Source organism: Podarcis vaucheri (genome assembly GCF_965113315.1).
Source record: "Podarcis vaucheri genome assembly, chromosome: 13".
Classification (NCBI taxonomy): Eukaryota; Metazoa; Chordata; class Lepidosauria; order Squamata; family Lacertidae; genus Podarcis; species Podarcis vaucheri.
The window spans coordinates 39,930,674-39,958,017 of NC_138751.1; the positions used below are offsets into that span (position 1 = coordinate 39,930,674).

The 27,344-nt window shown below is 41.0% G+C and overlaps 1 protein-coding gene across 1 annotated transcript; it reads right to left on the reverse strand.

Annotated features, from left to right (window-relative positions):
• Positions 1-26,482, reverse strand: LOC309515960 (vomeronasal type-2 receptor 26-like). The gene is made up of 9 exons (XM_082194291.1): positions 26,174-26,482; positions 21,296-22,159; positions 17,544-17,670; positions 11,324-11,459; positions 10,191-10,473; positions 8,621-9,484; positions 6,779-7,006; positions 4,268-4,394; positions 1-1,992 (listed from the first exon to the last, which is right to left on the reverse strand). The coding sequence occupies exons 1-9, from the start codon at positions 26,363-26,365 to the stop codon at positions 1,094-1,096; spliced, it is 3,720 nt and encodes a 1,239-aa protein (XP_082050417.1). The 5' UTR covers positions 26,366-26,482; the 3' UTR covers positions 1-1,093.
• Between the last annotated feature and the right edge of the window lie 862 nt (positions 26,483-27,344).

Below are 27,344 nucleotides of genomic sequence, written 5' to 3' on the forward strand. Positions count from 1 at the left end.
AATCGAGGAATTCAATATAGAGGATTATTAGTTGTCTTACTGGCTACAGTATGGCTGGAACTAGCTAGTATTTGAAAGTGGTGGTTCTGTGCGCACAAAGGAGGGAAGGTACAAAATCTTTTGGGGCATAGCGTTATCTAAGCATTTGACCCAACTTACATGAATCATTGAGGGTATAGAGAAATGGGATAGTTTTTATGTTACATGGTATCCATCTCTTACTTCTATTACTAAATCTCATTGTCCTCCTTTGCCACCTATATCCCAAACAGCAATCTGGTGGGGCTACCTACAATATTGAGAATCACTTCAAAATAGATCTTTTTATGTTGATAGATAATGAGAACAGTCAGACAAGATAGGTTTAATCAGGGAATGTTTCCCAGGATTGAAAATAGGAATGGAGTACTCACAGCAGCTGAATATGCTTTTATTTATTATACACATAGACACAGCCTAAAGCTTTACTAGATCCATCCCCCATTCATTTGTGTTCATAGATATACCTGCATGCCATCAATTAGTGCGGTTTACCACCTGAGTGTCTGGGGCATGTTTGCATCAAGGTCACAGTGACTGCACAGAAATCTACGTACTTAGCTGCATGGGTTCAACGATGAACATGGTCTTGTGCTGTGGGAAATAGGCCCTAAGGCCTGGTTGGCTTAAGCACATTGGTCCAAAGTATGGCCTCGCCAGCCGTCTTCCACCCCTTCCCAAACCATGAGAACAAAAAGCTTTTTCTGTTGAAGATTTTTGAAGACAATCTCTTATTTTCGACATCTTTCCTGCCATATTTTAATTCTCTTTTGAGTTTTCCCCTTTTTACAGTGTGTTGAAAGGAGAGCAGTGTCTAACCAGTGTTGAAAAACCAATGGCACAAGCTAGATGTCCTGCTCAAAGACCAAAAGCAAAGCTCATTCCATAACAGTTACTCATTTCAGCTGTAACAAAGGACATAAATTAAAATCTTTGAAGATTTCCAGAAAATACCAGGCAATACGAAACATAAAATACATGACATGATGTGGAGAAAGAGAATATATTGTCCATATTCTGGTAAAACGAAAAACAGAGATGATAGGATAATTTACTACTTCCTTTTTATTAATTGCTCCTTGCTGTTCAGATCAGGTCTTAACACAATGATGTAGCATTTTGGGGAAAAGATGGAACCCAGTAAGCCAGCACTGGAGGCCAAGATAGAGAAGATCTCCACAGCCACCATGAATTTCCCCTTGGTGCTCAGGTACACTGGAACAAAGGAGATCCAAACACTACAAAACAACAACATGCTGAAGGTGATGAATTTGGCCTCATTAAAGCTCTCAGGCAATTTCCTGGCAAAAAAGGCCACAACAAAGCTGACAATGGCCAAAAAGCCCATGTAGCCCAGGACACAGTAAAACAGGGCGACTGACCCTTCGTTGCAGCCTAGAATGATTTCTCTCATCACAGAGTGCATGTCAGAATCAGGAAATGGGGGAGAGGTTCCTAACCACACAGTGCAAATGCCCACTTGGATAATGGTACATGACAACACAATGGTGCTTCCAAGCCTTTTCCCCACCCATTTTCTCATTCTGGATCCTGGTTTGGTGGCCACAAAGGCCAGAACCACCGTGATCGTTTTGGCCAGCACACAAGAAACAGTCACTGTGAAAACAAGGCCAAAAGCCATTTGTCGGAGCAGGCAGCTGACTCTTTCTGGAGGGCTGAGGAAGATCAACGGGCAGAGAAAGCAGAGCAGGAGTGAAATAAGGAGAGTGTAGGTGAGGTCCCGATTGTTTGCTCTGACAATGGGTGTGTCCCGATGTTTAATGAAGATGGCTTGGACCACCACTGTGAGGAAAGAGAGAGAAAGAGCAAACAATGCTAAGCTCATCCCCAGAGGCTCTTTAAAAGACAAGAAGCTGATGGTCTTTGGAATGCATTGCGATTGTTCCATGTTTGGATAGTGATCTTCGGGGCACCCAACACAATCATCCATATCTGGAGAGGAAATAATCATTTCAGAGTTCAGATGTGTTGACGAGCTTCCGGTGCTGCTAGTATGGAACTGTTAGGGTTAAAGATTTTTCCAGACAAACCAGATTGAAAGTGATGCATGAGAACTCCACCTCAGCATTGTGTGCTATGCTATTTGGGATGTCCCCATAAGATACATTGTGTAGTTTAGATGGAAAAGAGTGGTGACCACAAATACGATTCTTCCTTGTAGTACCGTATTTTTCGCTCTATAGGACACACTTTTTTCCCTCCAAAAATGAAGGGGAAATGTGTGTGCGTCCGATGGAGCGAATACAGGCTCCTTGGCTTCAGCGATAGCAATGCAAAGCCTCTGAAGGGCAGAGGGAGCGCTCCCTCCACGCTCCGGAGGCTACGTGTTGCTTTCTCTGAAGCCTGGAGAGCGAGAGAGGTTGGTGCGCACCGACCCCTCTCGCTCTCCAGGCTTCAGGGATAGCCGCCTGAAACCTTTGGAGCACAGCTGGAACTCACGCTGCGCTCCACAGGCTTCAGGTTCCTGTCGCTGAAGCCAGGAGAGCAAGACTCTCCTGGCTTCAGCAGAGAGGGAGAGCTGCGCAGCGCCCATTAAGCGAAGCGGGAGGAGAAATAGAAGGGGCTCCGTTTCTCCTGCCGCTTCGCTGAAGGGGCGCTGAGCAGAGAGGGGGAGATTATTATTTTTCTTGTTCTCCCCCTCTAAAATAAGGTGCATCCTATGGTTGGGTGCGTCCTATAGAGCGAAAAATACGGTAATTGTTCAGTACAGGAACTTAAGAAGGTGTCTTCTACCAAGACAAATAACTGGTCCACTTAGCTTAGTAATGCCTGCCTTATTTTAACCTCAAACAAAGATTAGATCATTGGTGATAAACCTTTTCTTTTTAGAATAAGGTACATATTCATTTATTGGGGCTGTCTGCTAATAGAGATGGAGGAGAAATTTGGTTTTATTGAAATTTGACTGTGAAAGTCATCTAAATTGCACTGTTTTGACCAACACATTAACCAAAACACAGTGACCCTGCAAAATGTATGCTTGTCTAAAAACTTTTGATGCAGACCTCCAATTAAACAATATGTACAAAATGGACTATATTACCAATGTAGAAGTTTTACTTTAGACAGTCAATATTTTTTTGTATATCCCATAGTAATTGCATTTATTTTCTATATAGAACGTATGTATCAAAGAATGATTTTGATTCGTGTATTCCTGCATTTGTGTAACTCTTTTATGCTGCTCCCCTATACCAGATAAACTGCCGAATCACTGCATTCCTTGCTTATCTGCCCCTGAAGGATTGTATGTTTAGCCAGAGGGCACAAGTGGCTAGGATGTTGTAAGTTACAAGCCCTGTGGTTTCCTTGTGATTCCATAAGCTGTGAGAAGATACAGGAATGGATTATGGCACTTTCTGAATGTCTAGTTGTCAAGGAAGATGTACAATAAGTGAGTAAAAGCTTATATCTGGAGCTCCAGAGTTTGACTAATCAAGATAAATGAGGGGAAACATAAAACAGGGACTTTTTCACCCCTTAACATGTAACCTTTCTTGTGGTACGCATTCTATAATGATGTTATATGATGTATGTTTATGTGTGAAAAACCCAATAAAATCTTTGTTAAAATGTGCTTTCAGGCAGTTTGTCTAACTGGCGGTTAGCTGAACAACTGATTTAGCGAGGCTGCCTCATTGCAATAGCTTCTCTAATAAACCAGGTCCCTACTGGACACTTTGCTTGCATATTCTCTTTGTTGGAGTTTATTTAAAGGTTTGTTCCCTCACCTCATCAAGAACGAATGGTTTAGAAGTAAATTCTTACCATATCATACCCTCCAACATGTCTCTGATGAAAATAGGGATGTCCCATTCCATAATGATAATTTTACTATTTTTACCCCACACATCTTACTGGGTTGCCCCAGCCATTCTGGGCAGCTTCCAACATATATAAAAATAATAATAAAACATTAAACATTAAAAAACCTTCCCTATATAGGATTGCCTTCAGACAGTTCGGGTCAGATAACTTCATACCCTTCAACATTTCTCCAATGAAAATAGAGACATCCAAAGGAAAAGTGGGACATTCTGGGAACAAATCAGAAACCAGGATGGCTTCTCTAACTCAGGGATGTCCCTGGAAAATAGGGACACTTGGAGGGTCTGCCATATTAGCAATTATTTACCTATTTACTTAATTTTTCCAACAACTTCTAACATGACATATGTTTGAAAAGTACATATCTTGTGTCTCTTACCCTTCTGGGACGAAATCTTGCCTTGAGGACATGGAGCGCAATCATAGCAGCAGAATTGCTCCCCCTCCTTCTTTTTCTTGCTGGAACCAGGAGGGCAGTTTGGGTTACACTCAGAAAGGGGTGGAACCTGCCCATTTTTTAAAAAAAACATAAACATTTTAGCACACAGAAATTATCAGTGCTTTGGGCTTCATCCCCACCCCCAAGCCAGCAGTAGGAAGACACTAAACTACTGAGAACCAAACTATTTGTTTTGCTATTAGCAGTTTTAAAAAAGAATGCTGAAACTGACCGTCTGTGAAAATAATGCCTAAACTGGGAAGGGAACTGGGAGTTCATTTTCACCAGCCCTCCCCCCCCCCATACATAAAATGAATACTTGTTCATCACTAGCCTTCCCATACTGAGCAGAAAGTATTAAAAAGGCTTAACATGCTTAGAAGCCTCCCTATAATTTGGAACTTTTGTGACGATATACTGCTCTGTCTCCTTTCTTTTAGCAAATGTTTTGTGCCCCTGGGAAAGTGATAATTCTGTATTGATTTGTTTTGGATGTTTGTATGTGATGCCAATCAGGCACTCCCATTTCACCTCATCTGTCTCCTGCGAAATCTCTATGTGGGACAAGAAGCTACAGTTAGAACTGGATATGGAACAACTGATTGGTTCCAAATTGGGAAAGGAGTACGGCAAGGCTGTATATTGTCTCCCTGCTTATTTAACTTATATGCAGAATTCATCATGCGAAAGGCTGGGCTGGATGAATCCCAAGCCGGAATTAAGATTGCCGGAAGAAATATCAACAACCTCAGATATGCAGATGACACAACCTTGATGGCAGAAAGTGAAGAGGAATTAAAGAACCTTTTAATGAGGGTGAAAGAGGAGAGCGCAAAATATGGTCTGAAGCTCAACATCAAAAAAACGAAGATCATGGCCACTGGGCCCATCACCTCCTGGCAAATAGATGGGGAAGAAATGGAGGCAGTGAGAGATTTTACTTTCTTGGGCTCCATGATCAGTGCAGATGGTGACAGCAGTCACGAAATTAAAAGACGCCTGCTCCTTGGGAGAAAGGCGATGGCAAGCCTAGACAACATCTTAAAAAGCAGAGACATCACCTTGCCAACAAAGGTCCGTATAGTAAAAGCCATGGTTTTCCCAGTAGTGATGTATGGAAGTGAGAGCTGGACCATGAAGAAGGCTGATCGCCGAAGAATTGATGCTTTTGAATTATGGTGCTGGAGGAGACTCTTGAGAGTCCCATGGACTGCAAGAAGATCAAACCTCTCCATTCTGAAGGAAATCAGCCCTGAGTGCTCACTGGAAGGACAGATCGTGAAGCTGAGGCTCCAGTACTTTGGCCACCTCATGAGAAGAGAGGACTCCCTGGAGGGGACCCTGATGTTGGGAAAGATGGAGGGCACAAGGAGAAGGGGACGACAGAGAATGAGATGGTTGGATGGTGTTCTTGAAGCTACTAGCATGAGTTTGATCAAACTGCGGGAGGCAGTGGAGGACAGAAGTGCCTGGCGTGCTCTGGTCCATGGGGTCACGAAGAGTCGGACACGACTAAACGACTAAACAACAACAACAATGTGATGCCAATAAAAGGCTTGATGATGATGAATTTGGAACTTTGTGTTGTTATCTTGGTCCCCAAATATGAAACTGTAAAGGAGTTCAACCAAATGCTCTTAGAAGCTTCCTTCACACTTCCTGCCATGCTTTTTGTTTTAATTGATGCATCTTCAAACGTATTTTGTACTTCAGTGCGTATTTTTCAAATTATTTTGGTCCATTTTTGAGCTGAGAACTAGACCACAAAATTAATTAATTTCAGAAGGTAGTGGTTCAAATCCCCGTGATGGGGTGAGCTCCCGTTGTTCGGTCCCTGCTTCTGCCAACCTAGCAGTTCGAAAGCACATCAAAGTGCAAGTAGATAAATAGGTACTGCTCTGGCAGGAAGGTAAACGGCATTTCCGTGCGCTGCTCTGGTTCTCCAGAAGCTGTATGCCAGCTCCCTCGGCCAATAAAGCGAGATAAGCGCCGCAACCCCAGAGTCGGTCACGACTGGACTTAACGGTCAGGGGTCCCTTTACCTTTACCAATAGTAACTTAGGTGGGATTTTTTTTTCCGGTGTGGAAGGAACTAAAACTGGTCCTCCTGGCACAAATTGGGTTGGGCCACATATCTTTCGGGATGACTTCCAGCTCTATGATTCTACTATTCTCAAGGAAAATGTTGGACAAGATTGGCCAATGGCATTATTCTGCACTAGTTGGGCATTGATCTGAGCCAGCAAGATCATCTTATGTTGAGATTCCTGTATCCCGGACAACATGAGCTTCAGGATGTCTTCCAACTCTATGATTCTATTATTCTTAAGCAGTGCAGAGGAAAATGTTTAGAATCTGACTGGAAAGGCAGGTATGTGCTGGACTGATGATCTGTAAGTACAATAACATTCTATTTCCCTCTCTCTCATAGATGTAGGAATTATGCCTCACCTGGTGAAAGCTTCTGTGCCACACCATTCTGCTGTCATCAAGGGTGAATGGCTGGTCAGGTGTAGCCTCCACACCCACCCTTCCAACCTTGACCCTCAAGAAGGAGTTATTTGGAAAAGTGACCAGGTTGGTGATATCAAAGCCAGCTTCTACTTCCCCGTTTGCACTAAAAGATACCGTTTCCCCAGCAGAGTTGTTAAAGGAGACACTCCTAAGAAAGGGATGGAGCTGCATTGAAAGGAAAATAGAAATCATAAAGTCATGCTAATGTCTCTCCTTATTGCCACTCAGGATGTCTCCAGACTGTCAGTATATGCAGGCAGTGCTATGCAAACATAATCCATTCCTGAGAGTGTTCACATAGCAAGCTGACGATTTCCATTGTTTTCTATGGAAAAATCCCAATGTATTCCCCCCAAAAAAGAGGAAATGAGGGGGGAAATCCATGCTTTTTAGGTCCCACTGCTTGTATACAGTCATACCTCGTTTTGCAACTGGGATCTGTTCTGGAGCCCCGGCCACTAGCCAAAAAGGACACAGGGCAAAGCGCCGCATCTGCGCATGTGCTCGGAGTGGTTTGTGCTTCTGCGCATGCACAAAGCTCGAATTAGTGCTTCTGCACATGTGCAAGCAGCAAACCCAGAAGTAACCCGTTATGATACTTTCAAGTTTGCTGTGGACGTTCACTGGAATGGACGCTAGACAAGGTGGACATTCGCAGAGGTATTACTGTATCCCGTCCCAAAGGAATTCTAGGGTAACCAGCCTCATGTAACCAGTATGCTTGCGTCTGATTAATGCACAAAGTGGTTAATGCCATAGAGTAAGCTGTCCTACCAAACTTAGCCTAAGTCACTTTCCTTCACCTCGGGAGGAAATGGGTAACAAAGCCTTTTGTTCTACTCAGTCTACATGTGAATTCTGTGTGTGAACTACTCCCTCTAGACACATATTTTAACCAACCTCCTTTGATTCTGACAAGAATGGAGTCTGAATCTAATGTTTCTATACCAATAGTTTAGGAAATTTTACCATTTTGTGACTGCTATATAGAAAAGCACATGAATCTGATCTTTGATTGTTGTGACTTACTAAATGTGTGGTCCATCTTTGTGATAGGGAAGTGCAGAGTTTGGGGGTTTAGCGGAAAGGACACATTTACGGTTTTACAATCTAGATTTCCACACTTTTATTTTGCCATGTTAAATCTCTGCTGGGGTTCTCTCACCAAAGAGTCCTTGCCAGAAAACTGGGTCTTGGCTTCCCAGGATTTCTAACAAAGATGACTTCAATTAACAATTTCAGTAAGTAAGCAAGTACGTACATAAATAAATGTTTAAAACTCTCCCCACTTTTTTTGCTGGTCATGGACAGCCATTTTAGGGGCTGTGCCCAGTCTTTCCCACCTCCTTTCCTCAGCCACAGCTACATTTTTTTTCAGCTTTGTCTGCCACTCTCTGCCAGCTCTCACTTCTCCTCTCAGTGTGGGATCAGATCTGCCTCTTAACTTGTGTGCAGAGAAGCTGCGTGGGAAGGAGCGGCACAGTGCAGGATTATATCCTCCTGCTTCCCTGCACACAAGTTACGGAGGGGATATGATCCTGCACTGAGTGCTCGAAAATGTTCAGGGTACTGTGCTACATATCACTGCCCAGGTCTAATAAATTGTACCATGGGACAGTGGCATAGCGTGGGTTGTCAGCACCCGGGGCAAGGCAAATAATTTGCGCCCCCTAACCCGTGGATTTGCGCCCCCTAACCCTAACCCCCAGATGTTGCGCCCAGTGCGGCCGGCCCCCCTGCACCCCCCACGCTACGCCACTGCCATGGGATAGGCGTTACCTGCCAAGGCTTTAGCTTCTGAAACTCTTGCATCCCTCCTTTCACCACTGCCTTGAATTTTGTCCTGGGCAAGAACATGGCATGTAGAGCATGTGCTACGGCATAGACAGCATTATAGACACTATAGCTGTGGCTTGTTATGCTCATCTCAAAGCCAGATGACGGGAGATCTTCCAGCTTCTCCTCTCCAGTGCAGGTTCCACTGGCCTGCTCCTCTGCACTGGAGTTTGGAAATAAACAGAGAAAGACTTGTGCCCAGAACTGCTTGAGAAAACCATTTCCATTTGCCTCAAATGGATTTTGGACCTGAAGAAAGGCTTTGAATCCTTGTACAACATTTGAATGAATTCTAAAGGAGAGGGAACCCTGGAAGACTTGCATATCCCAGTTCATTTGATAGGTTAATGCTGTGAAGTCCAGTTGCGCTGTCAGAATCCACACCTTGCCCTCAGATGTCTTGGTTCCATTGTCCACTGCACCTAGTGCTACCATTATTCGCAAGCTAAGCATGGACTCTGTTTCTCCATAGACAACAATAACCTTGGCTTTGTTCTCCATAATAACTTGATAAATTTGGATCCATTGGGAATACATGGCGTAATACTCAGTCAAATATGCCGTTTTCACGGTTCTCTCTGAGAAGGCCAGGCAAATGCCTTTCTGGGAAAGCAGAGTTTTCAGGGTGTGAATAAATCTCTCTCCACTGACGTTACCTGCAGCAAGCAACCCAACCCACGTCCAACCAAAATGCAGAAGTAACTCAACAATCCCACTGTACTGATGGACTTCATTGGGCGCCATCCTATAGAAGGAAGTGGATTGGCTTTGACCAGCATTCTCTGGAGCAAAGGAGCCATAAGTGAGCTAAAGGAAAATAAAGGCACATAATCCATAAATGTAGAAGGACTGGGTATGTGCTTCCAGGGCCAGCCTGCCCAGAAGTGAGATGAGGTGGTAGCCTCAAGGAGGGGGGCTCCAAAAAGCTGGGGGCAGTCATAGATCTAGCCTCCACAGAGTGCCCCCTGTGCTTGTAGGCCGTCCCCTCCTTCTCTTCTACTGCTGCATGCCAGTTTTCCTACAATCCTGCAATGCAGCTTCCCTTTCCTTTCCCCTCATCTTCCTTCCCCATTACATCCCCCTTGCTTTACTAGAACAGTTGGTTATAGATATAGGTATTTGGTTTCAAATAATGACCTTGACATGCACTGAGAAATTAATGATATAATGAATTAGGGGTTCTTATTTTACCTGAACAGTGGGACAACATTTTAGGTTCTGTAACAAATGTGTCTCTAGATTATAAACTATTTCTTATACACCAAAAGATAAAATTTAGAATATACTGAACCCCACTACATTTGTATAGAAGGTAATTCTGTATCTACAATGCCATCATGCTGGAGAATAACTAAGAATAATGCTTCTTTGAAACACATGTTTATGTGATGTCCAACACTTACGGATTTTTTGAGGAAAGTATTAGGACGAATACTAATAATTCTTGAGGGGGAGATAAAATTGTCAGATGATCATGGGGAATGAGTGTGAAGTCCCCATGGCAGTATCTTACCTGAGGGATCTTGTAGATGCCCAAGATACTTGCCATTTGGAGAGAGGAATCAAAGTCCAGTCCCCCAATAACTGCCACCAGGTGTTTCTGGATGTTGCACTTGTAGTTGGGCATAAGTGTGGAGGGAAGATTCAGAGCAGCCCGGTAGGTCATCCTTTCATTGAAGTAACTGTCGTAGATGTGGAATCCTAAGGTGATATTACGTAAGATCTTGGGGTTCTCATTGACCTCCTTGACAGCAAATACCAAGGCCAGGATATGCTGATAGTTCTTTGGCAAAATACTGCAATGAGAATTTTATGCTGTATACTTGGGATATATGCTATGCAATTGTCATTTATAGAAATTAGAACCTCATGACAATTCTTCAACATTTTCATGCAAATTATGCTCTGACATGCACATATCTGCAAAGCAATTTCCCCTTAAAGAATTCATTGCATTCCACTTGTATGCTTATATACCACTTTCATTAATATATGCATATATATATATTTACATTTTACCCCAGTATATGCATTTTGTATACATTACTTGACTGGAACACTGCACTGCAACATTTGGTGAAATGTGAAAGCGCAAAACATACACTTACATTCATCTACAGGTATTGATCAAAAGAGTTGCATCAAACTGCAGAGAAGTAGATAGCCTAGCTTAATGGAGTAGCTGTGACACATTTATAACTAGGAGCATCATAAAAGTCTAGCCTGATTGGGATGAGAACACCTGGGACTCTTAGAACTTTTACCTCAGAGGAGAAGTGAGCTTTCAGACCCCTCACGCCAGGCTTTCTGAGGTGAAGTTCAGTATTCAAACAGAGAAGGACTTTCTATCTCTAACTAAGCAGGTTTAAGCTGTGGGTCTGATTGTTAAACTCTACTTGGAAGAAATTTGGTGGGATATGGGGAGCAGAGAGCACACCAACAGGCAGCCTCTTCTCACTGACACATTCAGATCTCCATTTCCCTCCTTCCAAGCCAACGCCTCAGCTATGCTGAAGTCCCCCACCACCACCATTTATGCCTAGAAAGAAATCCCGCTGAAATCAGTGGAACTTGCTTTTGAGTAAGCCGGTTAGAGCTGGGGAATGTTTTTGTATCATCTGATTACTTAACACATGAAGTATTTACAAGATATCAAGAAGTTGATGGATAGGTAGCCTTTCTGTGAAGTCTTCTTCGCCAAAAGAAGTAAAGAGGTGAGAAGCAAGTCCACCAATAATAAGACGACCAGGTTGGTAGTATTCATGTGGAATTCTGGACAGATCTTGGATGGCGCAACTAGTGGTATGTTTGCACACCATATGTGGCAAATGAAAGAGAAGAGGCACAATAAACAACAGCATACTGAGGCAAATACTATTTCTTATCAGAAACACTCATTTCCATCTAGAACATATTTTCAATATTCTGCCTTGTCACGAACAACACTTCTCTAACAATTCACAGATTAAAATCCTATTTTGCAACTCGACAAATAGAAAAGCAGAAATCCTTCCTCTGTCTCTGACCTCTCCCTTGCTTAGAATATCAGGAAGGGGTTTTTATACCCTTGTTTAGACTTTGGCTGGTATTCTCTGGAAATCCATTGAGACATTATCCAAGGGAGATTTGTTTATGACAAGACTGGTAATTACCGATGAGGTAATAACTAGGTCTCGTTACATCAGAAATATTGAACAACTGGCAAAAAAAATATTGTTATAGACCTGAACAGAATAAAAACAAAATTGGTGCAAGTAAAATATTATAATATACACATTAAGGTGGGTTGTAATAAATAAAGGATATAAAATATCAGGAATATTTAAAATATTTTAAGCTACAATATACAGTGTGATATGTTGAAATGCAGAAGTTATGAATGAGTTGGTGGGCTGGGAAATAACATAACAAGAATAAAAATTATTAGCCAAATTCTCTGCTTAGATCTGATTCTAACACTCAGGCAGAAGTGGTAATGATAATGGAATTCAATATCTCACAAAAAAGGGATGGTACAATTTTGGTGGAGCACTGGATTATCTGAACATTTGACCCAACATAGGTGAGTCATTGAGGGTGTAGAGAAATGGAATAATGTTGGCGTCTATTCATTAGTTTATATATATGTGTGTGTGTGTTTGTGTGTGTGTGTGTGTGTGTGTGTAAATAAATTTTTATTGGGTTTTTTCACAATTAATTTCTACAACTAACTACCAAAAAAACCCCACAAATTCCTTCCCTTGTCCCCATTCACGAAAACATTTCAAAACCTTATCTTTGTTTTCTTTAGACCTCATGACTTCCCTCCATTACCTCTTCTGGTTCCTTATATTAACAAAATTCTTCTGCATTTCCTCACACATACTTCATCAATTCTTCTTCTTCTAATATTATCTAAATTTTGCTGATTGCAACTGTGTAGTCGGAGCCTGCCAATGTATCAATTTATTTACATTATTTTGCACATATACAACAAGTGTTTCCCATTCTTTTTCCTAACTTTGGCATATTTAAATTTCTTTTTTAAAAAAAAAAATATTGATTTTACAACTTTTTTATAACAAACAAACACATAAACAAAACATACAAAACATGCATTATTTCAAAACATATTTTCATAAACTTCTTTTCTCAGACTTCCCCATACCTCCCCTTTCTGCATCCCTATGTCCATAGTTTTTTAGCAACATGTAACTATTTCTTTCCAACCTCTTTCATTTTAATCCTTTCTTTAATCTGATCTTGTTTCTCTGTAACCCTTTCTTTCTAAAAACCTCGACATTCTAGCATTCATCAAGTTTATAGTAGTCCTTAAGATAAATTTTAAATTTCTTCCATTCTTCTTCCGCAGTCTCTTTTCCCTGATCGCGGATTCTGCCGGTCATCTCAGCCAATGTCATATAGTCCATCACTTTCATCTGCCATTCTTCCAGAGTGGGTAGATCTTGTGTCTTCCAATACTTTGTGATAAGTATTCTTGCTGCTGTTGTTGCATACATAAAAAAAGTTCTGTCTTTCTTTGACACCAATTGGCCGACAATGCCCAAGAGAAAGGCTTCTGGTTTCTTAAGAAAGGTATACTTAAATACCTTTTTCATTTCATTATATATCATTTCCCAGAAAGCCTTAATCTTCGGGCACGTCCACCAAAGATGGTAAAAAGTACCTTCAGTTTCTTTACATTTCCAGCATTTATTATCAGGCAAATGGTAAATCTTTGCTAGCTTGACTGGGGTCATGTACCACCTGTATATCATTTTCATAACATTTTCCTTTAAAGCATTACATGCCGTAAATTTAATACCGGTGTTCCACAACCTTTCCCAGTCAGCGAACATAATGTTATGACCAATATCTTGTGCCCATTTAATCATAGCTGATTTAACTGTTTCATCTTGTGTGTTCCATTTCAACAGCAAATTATACATTCTTGACAAATTCTTAGTATTGGGTTCTAACAATTCAGTCTCTAGTTTTGATTTTTCCACCTGGAAGCCAATTTTCCTGTCTTGTTTATAAACCTCCATTATTTGATAATAATGGAGCCAATCTTGTACCTTAGGCTTCAATTTTTCATGACTCTTTAATTTCAATTTGTCTCCATCCTGCTCCAAAATCTCACAATACTTTGGCCATCCGACCTCCATATTGACTTTCTTATATGCCTTAGCCTCTAAAGGTGACAACCATCTAGGGGTTTTGTTTTCCAACAAATCTTTATATCTTATCCAAACACTGAACAACGCTTTTCTAACAATGTGATTTTTAAAGGCCCTATGCACTTGGCATATTTAAATTTCACAGGAAGGTGACTATCAGTTAAGTCAGATTTAAAATCCTGCTCACCTTCCTCACAGTCTCCTCGTAGACTCAGAGGCTGTAATTTTTGCCTTATCTCAGCCACCAAGGCATTCCCAAATATTTCCTGCCTACCCCCCATGCCATCCATATCTGCCCTGAGTGTCTCCTGGTATTTCTTCATATCAATCACAGTTTCCATTTTTCTAAAAAGTTCCTCCAGCCCTTGCATCGAGACCTCCGCCGCTTCTGTTTTCTTTGTCACTGGTTCTCTCTTAATAATCAGCTCTGTCACCATTTCAGTATTTTTGTCCATTTGGGCTATAAGTTTATCTGCTGTCTTATCCGAATTTTCCTTTATCTCCTTCATCAACTCATTTCTCAATTCATAAAAGAATTCCACCCATTCACCATAAGGCTTATCCCCTTCTGCCTGAACTTGGGGTTGGTTGCTTTTTAGTTGCTATGTCCAATAAGTTACTATTAAAACAATCAAAAAAAGGTCCAAACAGAGTTAAAAGATCCAATACTCCTTCTACACGATTCACTCTGCCCTTGCCAAGATTCTCTTTCCCTTGTTCTCAAAACAACCAGTTTTCCAGCCGTACCCTATCAGTTTTGTCAAGGCCACCAAGTAACACTTTCCCAAGGTACACAGTCTTTTGTACTTTTCCACTCTCTCCAGCCCGATTGCCCATTACATGTATACAATTTGAAATAAAATCCAGAATCCGGGTTTGAAAGATTGCCAGGTAACTGGATATGAGGTGATAGGAAGGGAGTCATGAGCAAGGGTTGCTGGGAAGAATATTGTGCTTACACACACACACACACACACACACAGTGAGACAATGCTGTGTGAGGCCTGCGGGTTCCATGTCAAAGTACTCTTGCAGCCAACTTGGTATAAAAAGTTGGACCACCCTGGCCTAAACAAAAATCTACCTTCTTGCATCCAGGCCTTTCTGCCTTTACAATGGTCTTTGATCTAGGTCAAATGGTCCCCATTCAGAACAACCATGTATGCTTGGATAAAGCTTGCTGGTGGGGCCTGTGCCTCTAATTGTTGGGATTAGGGTGAGACAAGCCAGCTCCTGTTATTTTCAGTCTGTACTCAGGTACCAAAGGTGTCTTTGTACCTTTTTTTAACTGTAATTTTAAGGTAAAATTGTTCTGTTTTGTACTGTGATCTCCTAATAAAGTATTTGCTTCTATTTGCTTTTGCGGCTTCTTATTGTAAGCTTTTGCTCTGTCAGAAAGGTTTAACAAGGCAAATTAACCGAGAAAGGCACCAGTTTACACACGAGTAACTCATACCTATTACACTTGAGTACCCTGACTCAGAATTTTGGGTGATTTCGCGGGGGTGCTGGCAGGGTTGGTTTTCCCTGAGTTTCATTTGGTTAGAGGACATTGTCAGAAATGAATGTCTAAGTAAATTAAAGACCCACTTGGCTACAATACCACCTCCTGCTGCTTTTACCAGGTAGTGAGGATAAAGGAACAACATGCTAATTCCCAGGGAAGTTCAGACATTCACATGTACCTAAGCACGGGTCTCTATACCTACGGCTTCCTTAGTGAAAAGAAAACAGAACAAATGTCTCTTCTAGTTTGCTCCATGACCAGCAATGGAATTGGACTTCCTTCCCAACACCTACACCAATGATTTAAAGCAAAAAATACCCTAAGACCCAATAGTCATATAAGTTGACAAATAAAATCAATCAACATTTTAAAAGCATTTAGAATACAGAACATAGCACACACACAAATAAAAAGGACTCTTAGCTAGCCTTACCAAATACCTCCTCCCCTGTCCCCATCTCCAAGGCAAAAGGGTGTTCACAAACCTTCATTGTAAAAGCAGGCCAAAGGAAAACAAGAGTGATAGCAGAAAGACAGGGGTGAGGGGAATCCTATGAAACAGGCCTCAGTATTTTGTGGTATCCACTACAGCTTCTTTGTTTTCCAAATGCACCATGAAGTCCAAAAAGATTATGGAAAACTGTCTCACAGTGACCACAGATAATTCTCAAATAAATTGCAAATAGCAATTGCAACTAAACAAAAAATATATATAATCATACAATAAGGATAATGAGAGATTACATTGCCCACATTCTACTAAAACAAAAAACAAAGATGATAGGATAATTTATTATTTCCTCTTTATTAACTTCTCCTTGCTGTTCAGACCAGGTCTCAACACAATGATGTAGCACTTTGGGAAAAAGATGGAGCCCAGTAACCCAGCACTGGAGGCCAAGATGGAGAAGATCTCCACAGCCACCATGTATTTCCCCTTGGTGCTCAGGTACACTGGAACAAAGGAGACCCAAACACTACAAAACAACAACATGCTGAAGGTGATGAATTTGGCCTCATTAAAGCTGTCAGGCAGTTTCCTGGCAAAAAAGGCCACAACAAAGCTGAGAATGGCCAAAAAGCCCATGTAGCCCAAGACACAGTAAAACAGGGCAACTGACCCTTCATTGCAGCCTAGAATAATTTCCCTCATCACAGACTGCATGTCAGAATCAGGAAATGGGGGAGACATTCCTAACCACACAGTGCAAATGCCCGCTTGGATAAGGGAACAAGAAATCACAGTGGAGCTTGCCAGTCTTTTCCCCACCCACTTCCTCATTCGGGATCCTGGTTTGGTGGCCACAAAGGCCAGAACCACCGTGATCGTTTTGGCCAGAACACAAGAAACAGTCACTGTGAAAACAAGGCCAAAAGCCATCTGTCGGAGCAGGCAGCTCACTCTTTCTGGAGGGCTGAGGAAGATCAACGGGCAGAGGAAGCAGAGCAGGAGGAAAGTGAGGAGAGTGTAGGTGAGGTCCCGATTGTTTGCTCTGACAATGGGTGTGTCCTGATGTTTAATGAAGATGGCTTGGACCACCACTGTGAGAAGAGAGAGAGAAAGAGAAAAAAGTGCTAAGCTCATCCCCAGAGGCTCTTTAAAGGACAAGAAGCTGATGGTCTTTGGAATGCATTGTGATTGGTCCCTGTTTGGATAATGATCTTCAGGGCATGCAACACATTCATCCATGTCTGGAGAGAGAGAAAATACACTCAGATTTCAGATATGTTGCCAATATGGAACCACATTCTGCAATTTAGTTGGATGATGGTGGTAACTATAAATAGAAATCATCCTTGTATCAATTGTTCAGAACAGGAACTAAGGAATGTATCTTACACCAAGTCAGATCAGTGGTCCATTTAGCTCAGTATTGCCTGATGTATTTTAACCTTACGAAGATGAGATCATGGGTTATAAACCTTTTCTTGCGAGGAAAGGTCCATATTCCTTTATTTCTGCCAATAGGGATGGAGGAGAACTTTGGTTTTGTTCCCCTTGAATGGAAAGATTACCCAAATTGCACTCCTTTTTCCTTTTACCATGAACCAAAATACAGTTGCCCTGAAAAATGAGTACTTATCTAAAAATTTGTGACCAATTATTTGCTTGATCTTTTCAACAACTTTTAACATGACATACGGTTTGAAAAGTATATCTCACATACAATTTGAAAAGTATACCTCTTGTGTCTCTTACCCTTTTGGGATGAAATCTTGCCTTGAGGACATGGAGCACAATCATAGCAGCAGAATGGCTCCCCCTCCGTCTTCTCCTTCCTGGAACCAGGAGGGCAACTCGGGTTGCACACAGAAAGGGGTGGAACCTGCCCATTTAACCAAATGCTTTAAAATTTTAACACAGAGAAATTCATAGCATGTTTGCCTTCCGTTTCCCAACCCACAGCTAGAAGTAAGAAGACACTAAGCTACTTATTCCAAAGGCAGGACCAAACTGACCATCTTTGAGCCCCCTTCAGGCATTCAAAAAGCAAGCAGGAGGGCTCAAACTGGGAAGGGGATTGGGGGCTAATTTTCACCCGCTCTTCCCATTTTGTCTCCATACATAAAGAGAATACCTCTTCCACCAACAATTTTACCATACTGAATGGGAAGGTCTGAAATAATGAACAGGCTTAGAAGTCTCCTTGTGATTTGTAACTTTGAGTGATTATCATGGTTCCCAAATATGAAGAGGAGGCTTCTAAACAACTTAGCCAAATGCAGTTAGAAGTCCCCTTCACACTTGCTGCCATGCACAGGAAGGCATTGTGGGTGGAGTTTATGCACTGAGCATGCCCAGCCTTTCTTAGTTTGAACCCTCACAAGTTCTTTTGGGAATACTGGAGAAGGACTTTTATTTTTAAGATAAAGCACACTGCTGATCTGTCCTGCATTGCTGCTCAAAGTTGGCTGCTAAAAGGTAAAGGGACCCCTGACCATAAGGTCCAATCGTGGTGGACTCTGGGGTTGCTGCGCTCATCTTGCTTTATTGGCCGAGCGAGCTGACGTACAGCTTCCGAGTCATGTGGCCAGCATGACTAAGCCACTTCTGGCGAACCAGAGAAGCACATGGAAACGCCGTTTACCTTCCCAGCGGAGCTCCCGTGCTGAACAATTCATAGAATCTACTTGCACTTTGACGTGCTTTCGAACTGCTAGAATGGCAGGAGCAGGGACCAAGCAACTGAGCTCACCCCGTCGCAGGGATTCGAACCGGCGACCTTCTGATCAGCAAGTCCTAGGCTCTGTGGTTTAACCCACAGCGCCACCCGCGTCCCTTGGCTGCTGTTTGTCCCTAAATGTGCTGTTTTCTATAAACAAAACCTTAAAAGGCAAATAGTATATGGGGTAGAGGATTGGAAGGAAATTGCGGTACTTCTTTTATTTAGAGGTGCAGGGTGCGGCATTTTGGAAAGGACAAATCAGTATATTTCCTGTTCAAATGAATTTCATATGTTTAATCAGTCCTTTTTTCCTGGGGGGGGTGCAAGAGTACGCATACCTGTACCTCTAAACATTTTGTGAATCTTTCTACCTTTGTCCATTCACTGTATTTATTTTTCCCGATTTGAACTATAAAATGGTGGTTTTGAGTCAAAATGAGAGTACCCCTAAACATTTTTTTAGAAAAAAGGCACTGTGTTTAATCATAAATTCACTACATCCCATTTCCACATTAATCCACAACTAAATTCACATTTAAATGTCTATCTTATCTTAATATTTGCATTTCTAAGTTTCTTTTATCTTACAATACGTATTTTTCAAACCATGTTGGTCCTTTCTTGAGCTGAGAAATGTGTCACAAAATTCAGAGAAATGTGAAACTTAAAGGATAATTACTGGTGTTCTGATCTGAGTACTAATATGAGAGGCATGAATTCTGTTAGTTTCCATAAAACTGTAAACCATATCAAATTATCCTCCATCCCTAGCCCACAGTTTCTTTTTCCTTAGGATATAGGTGGGTAGTGACTTTGGTGTCTCAGTTAAATTCTAAGGCTTCTGAAGCCAAAACTATGATAACTTAGGTACGATTCCCCCACCCCACCCCAAGTAGAAGAACTAAAATTGAACATTAGAGAACAATTTTTTAAAAAATACACTTGAAAAATTGGGGGCGGGGTTTTGGGGGGGGGGATGTATTGCCTGCAAGATTTGAAAGGGTATTAAACTGCTAAAAGCTCAGTTGCAATTTGCGGCAATGTGTCTAGTCCATTTACAGCTCTTCATGCAGTATAGTTAAACTATGGAACTCATTCCCACAGGAGGCCGTAATAGCCACCAACTGGGATGGTTTTAAAAGAGGATTTGAAAAATTCATGGAGGATAGGTCTATTAGTGGCTATTAGCCATGAGGGAGGTTATGCTCTGTCTTCACGGTCAGAGGCACTATTAGGATATTGATGTTCCGTTCCACCTTAACAGATGTGTGGAGCTGTTGTATGTCACATGTCTGTTTACATTCCAGCACAGCTTGCTGGGAACTTCCATTGTATGTATAGCTTTTGCTTTATTGCTTCTAGCTCTTGGACATGAAGGAGAGCAGACATGTTTTCTTTGTCCTGTTCTTTGCTGAATAAATTGCTTGTAAATATGCTTTACATATGCCTTTGTCTGCCCTTCCATTGCGAAGAGTTTGTTATCTCTGTTGGCTTGAGTGCTCAACTTCTGAAAGGCTTCTGAAGCTCTGAGTCGCAGATTGATGCAAAACCAAGGACTGGAGTTCGACCGGCAACTGGCCGGTGGGCTGGAGCCATCTGGGGGCCTGCCAATTGCCCCCGTACCCTTGGACGCATCACAACAGTTGAACACTATCTTATGGAAACCACAAAAGTAGGGAGCGCTCTTGGGCCCAGTTCCTGCTTGTGGATTTCCCACAAACATCTGGTTTGCCAATCTGAGAAAAAAATGGTGTAGAAGGTGGGCCATTGGCCTGATCCAGCAAGCACATCTAATGTAATGCAGAAGAAAATGTTTTGAATGAGGCTAGAAAACCAGGTATGTGCTGGGCTGATGACTGATAAGTGCGTAATATTTTGTTTTCCTATATCTCATGGATGTTGGAATTATGCCTCACCTGGTGAAAGCTTCTGTGCCAGATCATTCTGTTGTCATCAGTGGAAATTTGCTGGCCTGGGATGGCTTCCACATCCACCCTTCCAACCTTGACTCTCAAGAAGGAGTTATTTGGAAAAGTGACCATGTTAGTAATATCAAAGCCAGCTTCTACTTCCCTGTTCTCACCAAAAGATACTGTTTCTCCAGCAGAGTTGTTAAAGGAGACACTCCTAAGAAAGGGGTGGAGCTGCATTGAAAGAAAACAGAAATGATGAAGTAATCGCTCCAAACTGCCCGTATTTTCTGGGAGGGTTTCATGCACATACCAGAATGTTAGGTTTGCACAAATAAAAGGGGTTGTTAAAGCGCTCTGTCACACTATTGCAACAAATCCATTTTTCTCAATTCCTTCTCAAACTTTCCCTCCCTCAATCCATAATTTCTCATGCCCTCCCCTTTCTGGAGTATCCATAGAATGAGAAAGTTCAGACTGAGGAAGAGAGAAGAGTGGGAAGAGAGTGATCTGGAGGCGAACGTCATATGGGCAGTGTGGGTGAGTTCTGTGTTGTAGGGAGTGCTTACTTTTGATTTGATTTAATATATGTATTCCAGCTCCAATAAATAAAAAAGTGTGGAGCTCAAGGTAATGTAAAAAAATGTTTTCCGATCCAATGTACTTTTTACTGCCATGCAGCATGAATGCACAAATTAAATGGCAATTCTAGGATGTTTTTTGTTTTATGAATTTATTGAATTATAGCAATGAAGGAGTAAGAGGATGAGAAAGGAGTTCAGAAAACTGCTTAGAGGACTGCTGGGAGGTAATCTACACTAATTTCCATGGCACGGTTCATGTCAAATAAATTGTATTTCATGAAAAGGCATTACCTGCCAAGACTGCAGCATTTGAAGCTCCTGCATCCCTCCTTCCACCACTGTCCTATATCTGGTCCTGGGCAAGAGCATTCCATGTAGAGCATGTGCTATGGTATAGACGGCATTATAGAGACTGTAGCTGTGGCCAGACATGTTCATCTCAAAAGCAGATGAAGGGAGATCTTCCAGCTTCTCCTCTCCAGTGCAGGTTCCACTGGCCTGCTCCTCTGTATTGGAGTTTGGAAATAAACAGAGAAAGACTTCTGCCCAGAACTGCTTGACAAAGCCATTTCCATTTGCCTCAAAAGGATTTTGGACCTGAAGAAAGGCTTTGAATCCTTGCACCACATTTGAATGAACTGAAAAGGAGAGGGAACCCTGGAAGACTTGCATATCCATCCTCATTTGAAAGACCATTGCTGTGAAATCCAGCTGTGCTGTCAGAATCCAAACCTTGCCCACAGATGTTTTGGTCACATTTTCCAATTCGCCTAGTGCTACCATTGTTCGCAAGCCAAGCATGGACTTTGTTTCTCCATAGAAAACAACAACATTGGCTTTACTTTCCATAACAACATGATAGATTTGGATCCACTGGGAATACATGGCATAATACTCAGTCAAATATGTGGTTTTCAGGGTTTTCTCTGAGAAGGCCAAGCAAATACCTTTCTGGGACAGCAGAGGTGTCAGGGTCTGAACAAATCTCTCTCCACTGTGATTATCTCCAGTGAGCAACCCAATCCACGTCCAACCAAAGTGCAAAAGTAACTGAATAATCCCAGTGTACTGATGGGCTTCATTGGGGACCATCCGGTAAAAGGGAATGGACTGGCTTTCATCGGTATACTCTAGGGCAAAGGAACCATAAGTGAGCTAGAAGGAAATAAAGGGACATCAATATAGTAGAAGGAATTGGTATGTGCATCTCTAGCGGCTGTTGTGGCAAAGACAGTTGTAGACAGTAGGCATTTACCTCACTTTCCCATGGACAAGGGAGTCAAACAAAAGCATTATATGTAAAAAAGAACATCGAGGCGCAACAAATTTTCAAAGATGAAGAAGGTAGAATAATTGTAATACAGATTAAATGGCAAGGAGAAAAAATAATAATTGTTGGGATATATGCACCTAATGGGAATAAAACTGATTTTTATAAAAACTTGGAAGAGAAATTGTTTGAATACATGGACCAAAAAATGATACTTATGGGGGATATGAATGGGGTGGTCTCGTTGGAAATCGATAGATTTAGAGAAAAAGACGTAAGTAGAGAAGGAAAATTGCCTAAGACTTTCTTTACTATGATAAAAAACTTTAACTTAATTGATATATGGAGACTTCGACATCCGCTGGAGAAGCAATTTACGTTTTATTCGGAACCAAACAAGTCTTTATCAAGAATTGATCAAATCTGGGTTTCCAGTGAGCTAACTCCAAGAATTCGACAGATTGAGATACAACCAAAAACAATATCAGACCACAGCCCAATAAAAATGGAGGTTAAAGGATATGAAGAAAGATCATTCAGATGGCGACTTAATGATTATCTCTTAGCTGATCAGAAGCTTGTTCAGGAGGCTAAGAAAAAATTGATAGACTACTTTACAGATAACATGAATAAAGGCACAAAAACGAGCATAGTTTGGGATGCAAGCAAAGCAGTTATAAGAGGATTCTTTATTCAACAGAATGCGATTAAGAATAAGAACAGGGAGAAAGGGAAGAAGGAGATCTTAAAACAAATAATGGATAATGAAGTAAAATTAATTAAGAACCCAAACAGCTCAAAAATAAAAGAGAATATTAAAGTCCTGCAGGCACAATTTGCAATGATTATTAACAAAGAGGTGGAATGGAACATCAAAAGGCTTCGACAGAAAAACTTTGAATTCGCTAATAAATCCGGCAAATGGCTTGCGTGGCAAATTAAGAAAAGGAAAGAACAAAACACAATTAATAAAATTATCTTAGAGGGAGAAGAAGTTGAGAATCCCAAAGCTATTAGGAAAGGATTTTTGGATTTCTATAAACATTTATATAACAACAGAGAAAAGAATAACACGAAGAAAATAGAAAGATTTTTAAAGTAAAAAGGTGTGAAAAAGATCCCGACAGATAAGAAAGACCGACTGAATGCCCCAATAGTAAATGAGGAAATAATAGAAATAATAAAAGAACTGAAGAAAGGGAAGGCACCAGGACCAGATGGTCTAACATCTAGCTACTACAAAGAACTAAGGCACGCCCTAATAGTACCAATAAAGGAAGTCATGAATAACATACTACAACAACAGGATATCCCCGGAACGTGGAGAGAGGCCTTTATTACACTCATTCCAAAGCAAGACACTGATTTGACACAAGTAAAGAATTATAGGCCAATATCTCTGTTAAACACAGACTACAAGATTTTTGCTGGAATATTAGCAAAGAGATTAAAGAAGATATTGCAAGAAATAATACATGTAGATCAGGCAGGCTTCCTTCCGGGCAGGCAGATGAGAGACAATGTTAGGAACATAATTAATATTTTGGAATATCTGTCTGTAAGGACTGAGAAGCAAGCCTTATTAATGTTTGTGGACGCAGAGAAGGCTTTCGATAATGTATCGTGGGAATTTATGTTAAAAAATTTAGAAATGATGGAAGTGGGGAATGAATTTTACAACGGAATAAGGGCAATTTATTCGGAACAAAGAGCTAAATTGATTGTGAATAATGTATATACAGAAGAGTTTAAGATATCGAAAGGTACCAGACAGGGGTGTCCTCTCTCGCCGTTACTATTTATAACAGTCCTGGAAGTCCTTCTGGGTTCAGTAAGGAACAACGACAAAATAAAGGGGGTCACAGTCGGCAAAAATGAATACAAGATCAAAGCCTTTGCGGATGACATAGTAATAACGATTGAAGAACCAAAAAACAGCTTAAATGAGGTATTGAAGGAAATAGAAGAGTTTGGCAAAGTGGCTGGATTTACTCTAAATAAGAAAAAAACAAAACTAATGGCTAAGAATACTGATCTGACTCTGGTGGATGAGTTGCAACGAGAATCAGGAATTGATGTGGCCAAAAAAGTAAAGTATTTGGGAATATGGTTGACCCCCAAAAATATTGATTTATATCAGAATAATTATACTCAGGTGTGGAACGGAATAAAGAAAGATTTAGAAACCTGGGGTAGAATGAAACTGTCCTTCTGGGGCAGAATATCAGCGGTCAAAATGTGTGTGCTCCCAAAGATGATATTTCTGTTCCAGATGATCCCTATAATCAGGGGAATAAGTGTATTTAAAGAGTGGCAAAGAACGCTTTCGAGATATATCTGGCAGGGCAAGAAGCCAAGGATACAATTTAAGCTGTTGACAGACGCCAAAGAAAGAGGCGGTTTTGCCCTGCCAGATCTAAAACTCTATTACGAGGCGTCTTGTCTTTGCTGGCTAAAGGAGTGGATAAAATTAAATAATAATAAATTGTTAGATCTAGAGGGCCATGATAATAGATCGGGATGGCACGCCTATTTATGGCGGGAGAAGAAGAAAATCCACCAAAGTTTCACTAATCATGTTATCAGGGGCTCTATAATAGAAGTTTGGGACAGGTACAAAAATATTCTGGAATTTAAAACTCCGCATTGGTTGTCTCCACTAGAGGTAATGTCGGTAAAAAAAACGAATATGAGATCAAATTGGATAACTTATGGTGAATTGGTAGTGAAAGAGGGGGAGAAATGGAAATTTAAGCCATATGAACAAGTGAAGGATCAGGTCTATGATTGGTTACATTATTTCCAGGCAAATGCAATGTTTAACAAGGATCTAAAAGAAAGGGGATATATGGAAAAAGCGTCTAAATTTCAATTAGATATAATTGACAATGATGTTAAGATAATTTCGAAAATGTACAAAATACTTTTAGAATGGCAAACAAAGGACGAGGAAATCAAGTCGGTCATGATTAAGTGGGCCAGAGATCTTGGTCACAGCATACAACTAGAGGATTGGGAAAAGGTATGGAACGAAAATATGAAATTTACTGCATGTACAGCACTGAAAGAAAATATAATGAAGATGGTGTACAGGTGGTATATCACACCGGCAAAGTTGTCAAAAATGTATAAGACATGTAACAAGTGCTGGAAATGCAAAGAAAAAGAGGGATCTCTCTTCCATATGTGGTGGGATTGTAGGAAGGTGAGGGGCTTCTGGGAATCGATTTATTGTGAATTGAAAAAGATCTTTAAATATTCGTTTGTTAAGAAGCCAGAGTCCTTCCTACTAGGTATAACAGGAAGAGAGATAAAAAGACGGGACTATAAATTGTTCCAATATGCCGCGACAGCGGCAAGAATACTGATGGCCCAGAGGTGGAGACAGGAGGAAATGCCGACTCTGAGCGACTGGAGGATGAAACTTATAGATTACGCGGAATTAGACAAATTGACTGGAAGAATAAGATATCAAAAAGATCAAAAATTCACCGAGGACTGGGGGAAGTTTGCGGCATATCTGGAAACTATATGTGATCAACAAACAACGCTAGTGGGGTTCAAAGAGACTTTGTAATACGGTAAGGAATATTGCAAGATAGGAATAGAGAAGTGTAAACTAATGGTAAACTAGCAATACTATATAGGAAAATGCGAGGAAATAAGAACAATGGATGATTGTGGGAGGTGCTGGTGGAAGCTCAAAAAGTGTAAATATGTAATTATGTTGTAATCAATATAAGTAAATGAAAAACTGAATAAAAATCTAACTGCAAAAAAAAAAAAAAAAGCATCTTCCCTAGACTCTCTGGCCCATGAGGCAGTGATATAGCAGCATGCCAGGGACGGGAAAGGATTCATCCATGGTGAATGAATGTGAAATCTCCAAGGCATCTTACCTGAGGAATCTTGTAGATGCCCAGTATGTCTGCCATTTGAAGGGAGGAATCCATGTCAAGTCCCCCAATAACTGCCATCAGATGTTTCTGAGTGTCACACTTGTAGTTGGGTATAAGTGTGGAGGGAAGGTTCAGAGCAGCCCGGTAGGTCATCCTTTGATTGAAGTAACTGTCATAGATATGGAATCCCATTGTGATATTAGGCAAGATCTTGGGGTTCTCATTGATCTCCTTGACAGCAAATAGCAATGCCAGAATATGCTGGTAGTTCTTTGGCACAACACTGCAATGAGAATTTTATGCTGACTTCTTGGGTTCAGAACCTTCAGCCAATCACTGACTGTTGTTCCCAAAGTCAAACAAAATGAATGTACCTGATCCAGGCTCTGTCTATAAATTTTAAACACAATTGAATCTCTTTCCCCTTCCTGTCTTCCTCTCACTAAGTAGCTGAACTGGTCTGCACCACAAGTCATCAAACTTTGATACTCACACACTGACATCAACAGAGGCCATAAAACATTTTGAAAGCACAAAGTACAAACATGTACAAAACATGAAGAAAATAGAAGTTTGGGACAGGTACAAAAATATTCTGGAATTTAAAACTCCGCATTGGTTGTCTCCACTAGAGGTAATGTCGGTAAAAAAAACGAATATGAGATCAAATTGGATAACTTATGGTGAATTGGTAGTGAAAGAGGGGGAGAAATGGAAATTTAAGCCATATGAACAAGTGAAGGATCAGGTCTATGATTGGTTACATTATTTCCAGGCAAATGCAATGTTTAACAAGGATCTAAAAGAAAGGGGATATATGGAAAAAGCGTCTAAATTTCAATTAGATATAATTGACAATGATGTTAAGATAATTTCGAAAATGTACAAAATACTTTTAGAATGGCAAACAAAGGACGAAGAAATCAAGTCGGTCATGATTAAGTGGGCCAGAGATCTTGGTCACAGCATACAACTAGAGGATTGGGAAAAGGTATGGAACGAAAATATGAAATTTACTGCATGTACAGCACTGAAAGAAAATATAATGAAGATGGTGTACAGGTGGTATATCACACCGGCAAAGTTGTCAAAAATGTATAAGACATGTAACAAGTGCTGGAAATGCAAAGAAAAAGAGGGATCTCTCTTCCATATGTGGTGGGATTGTAGG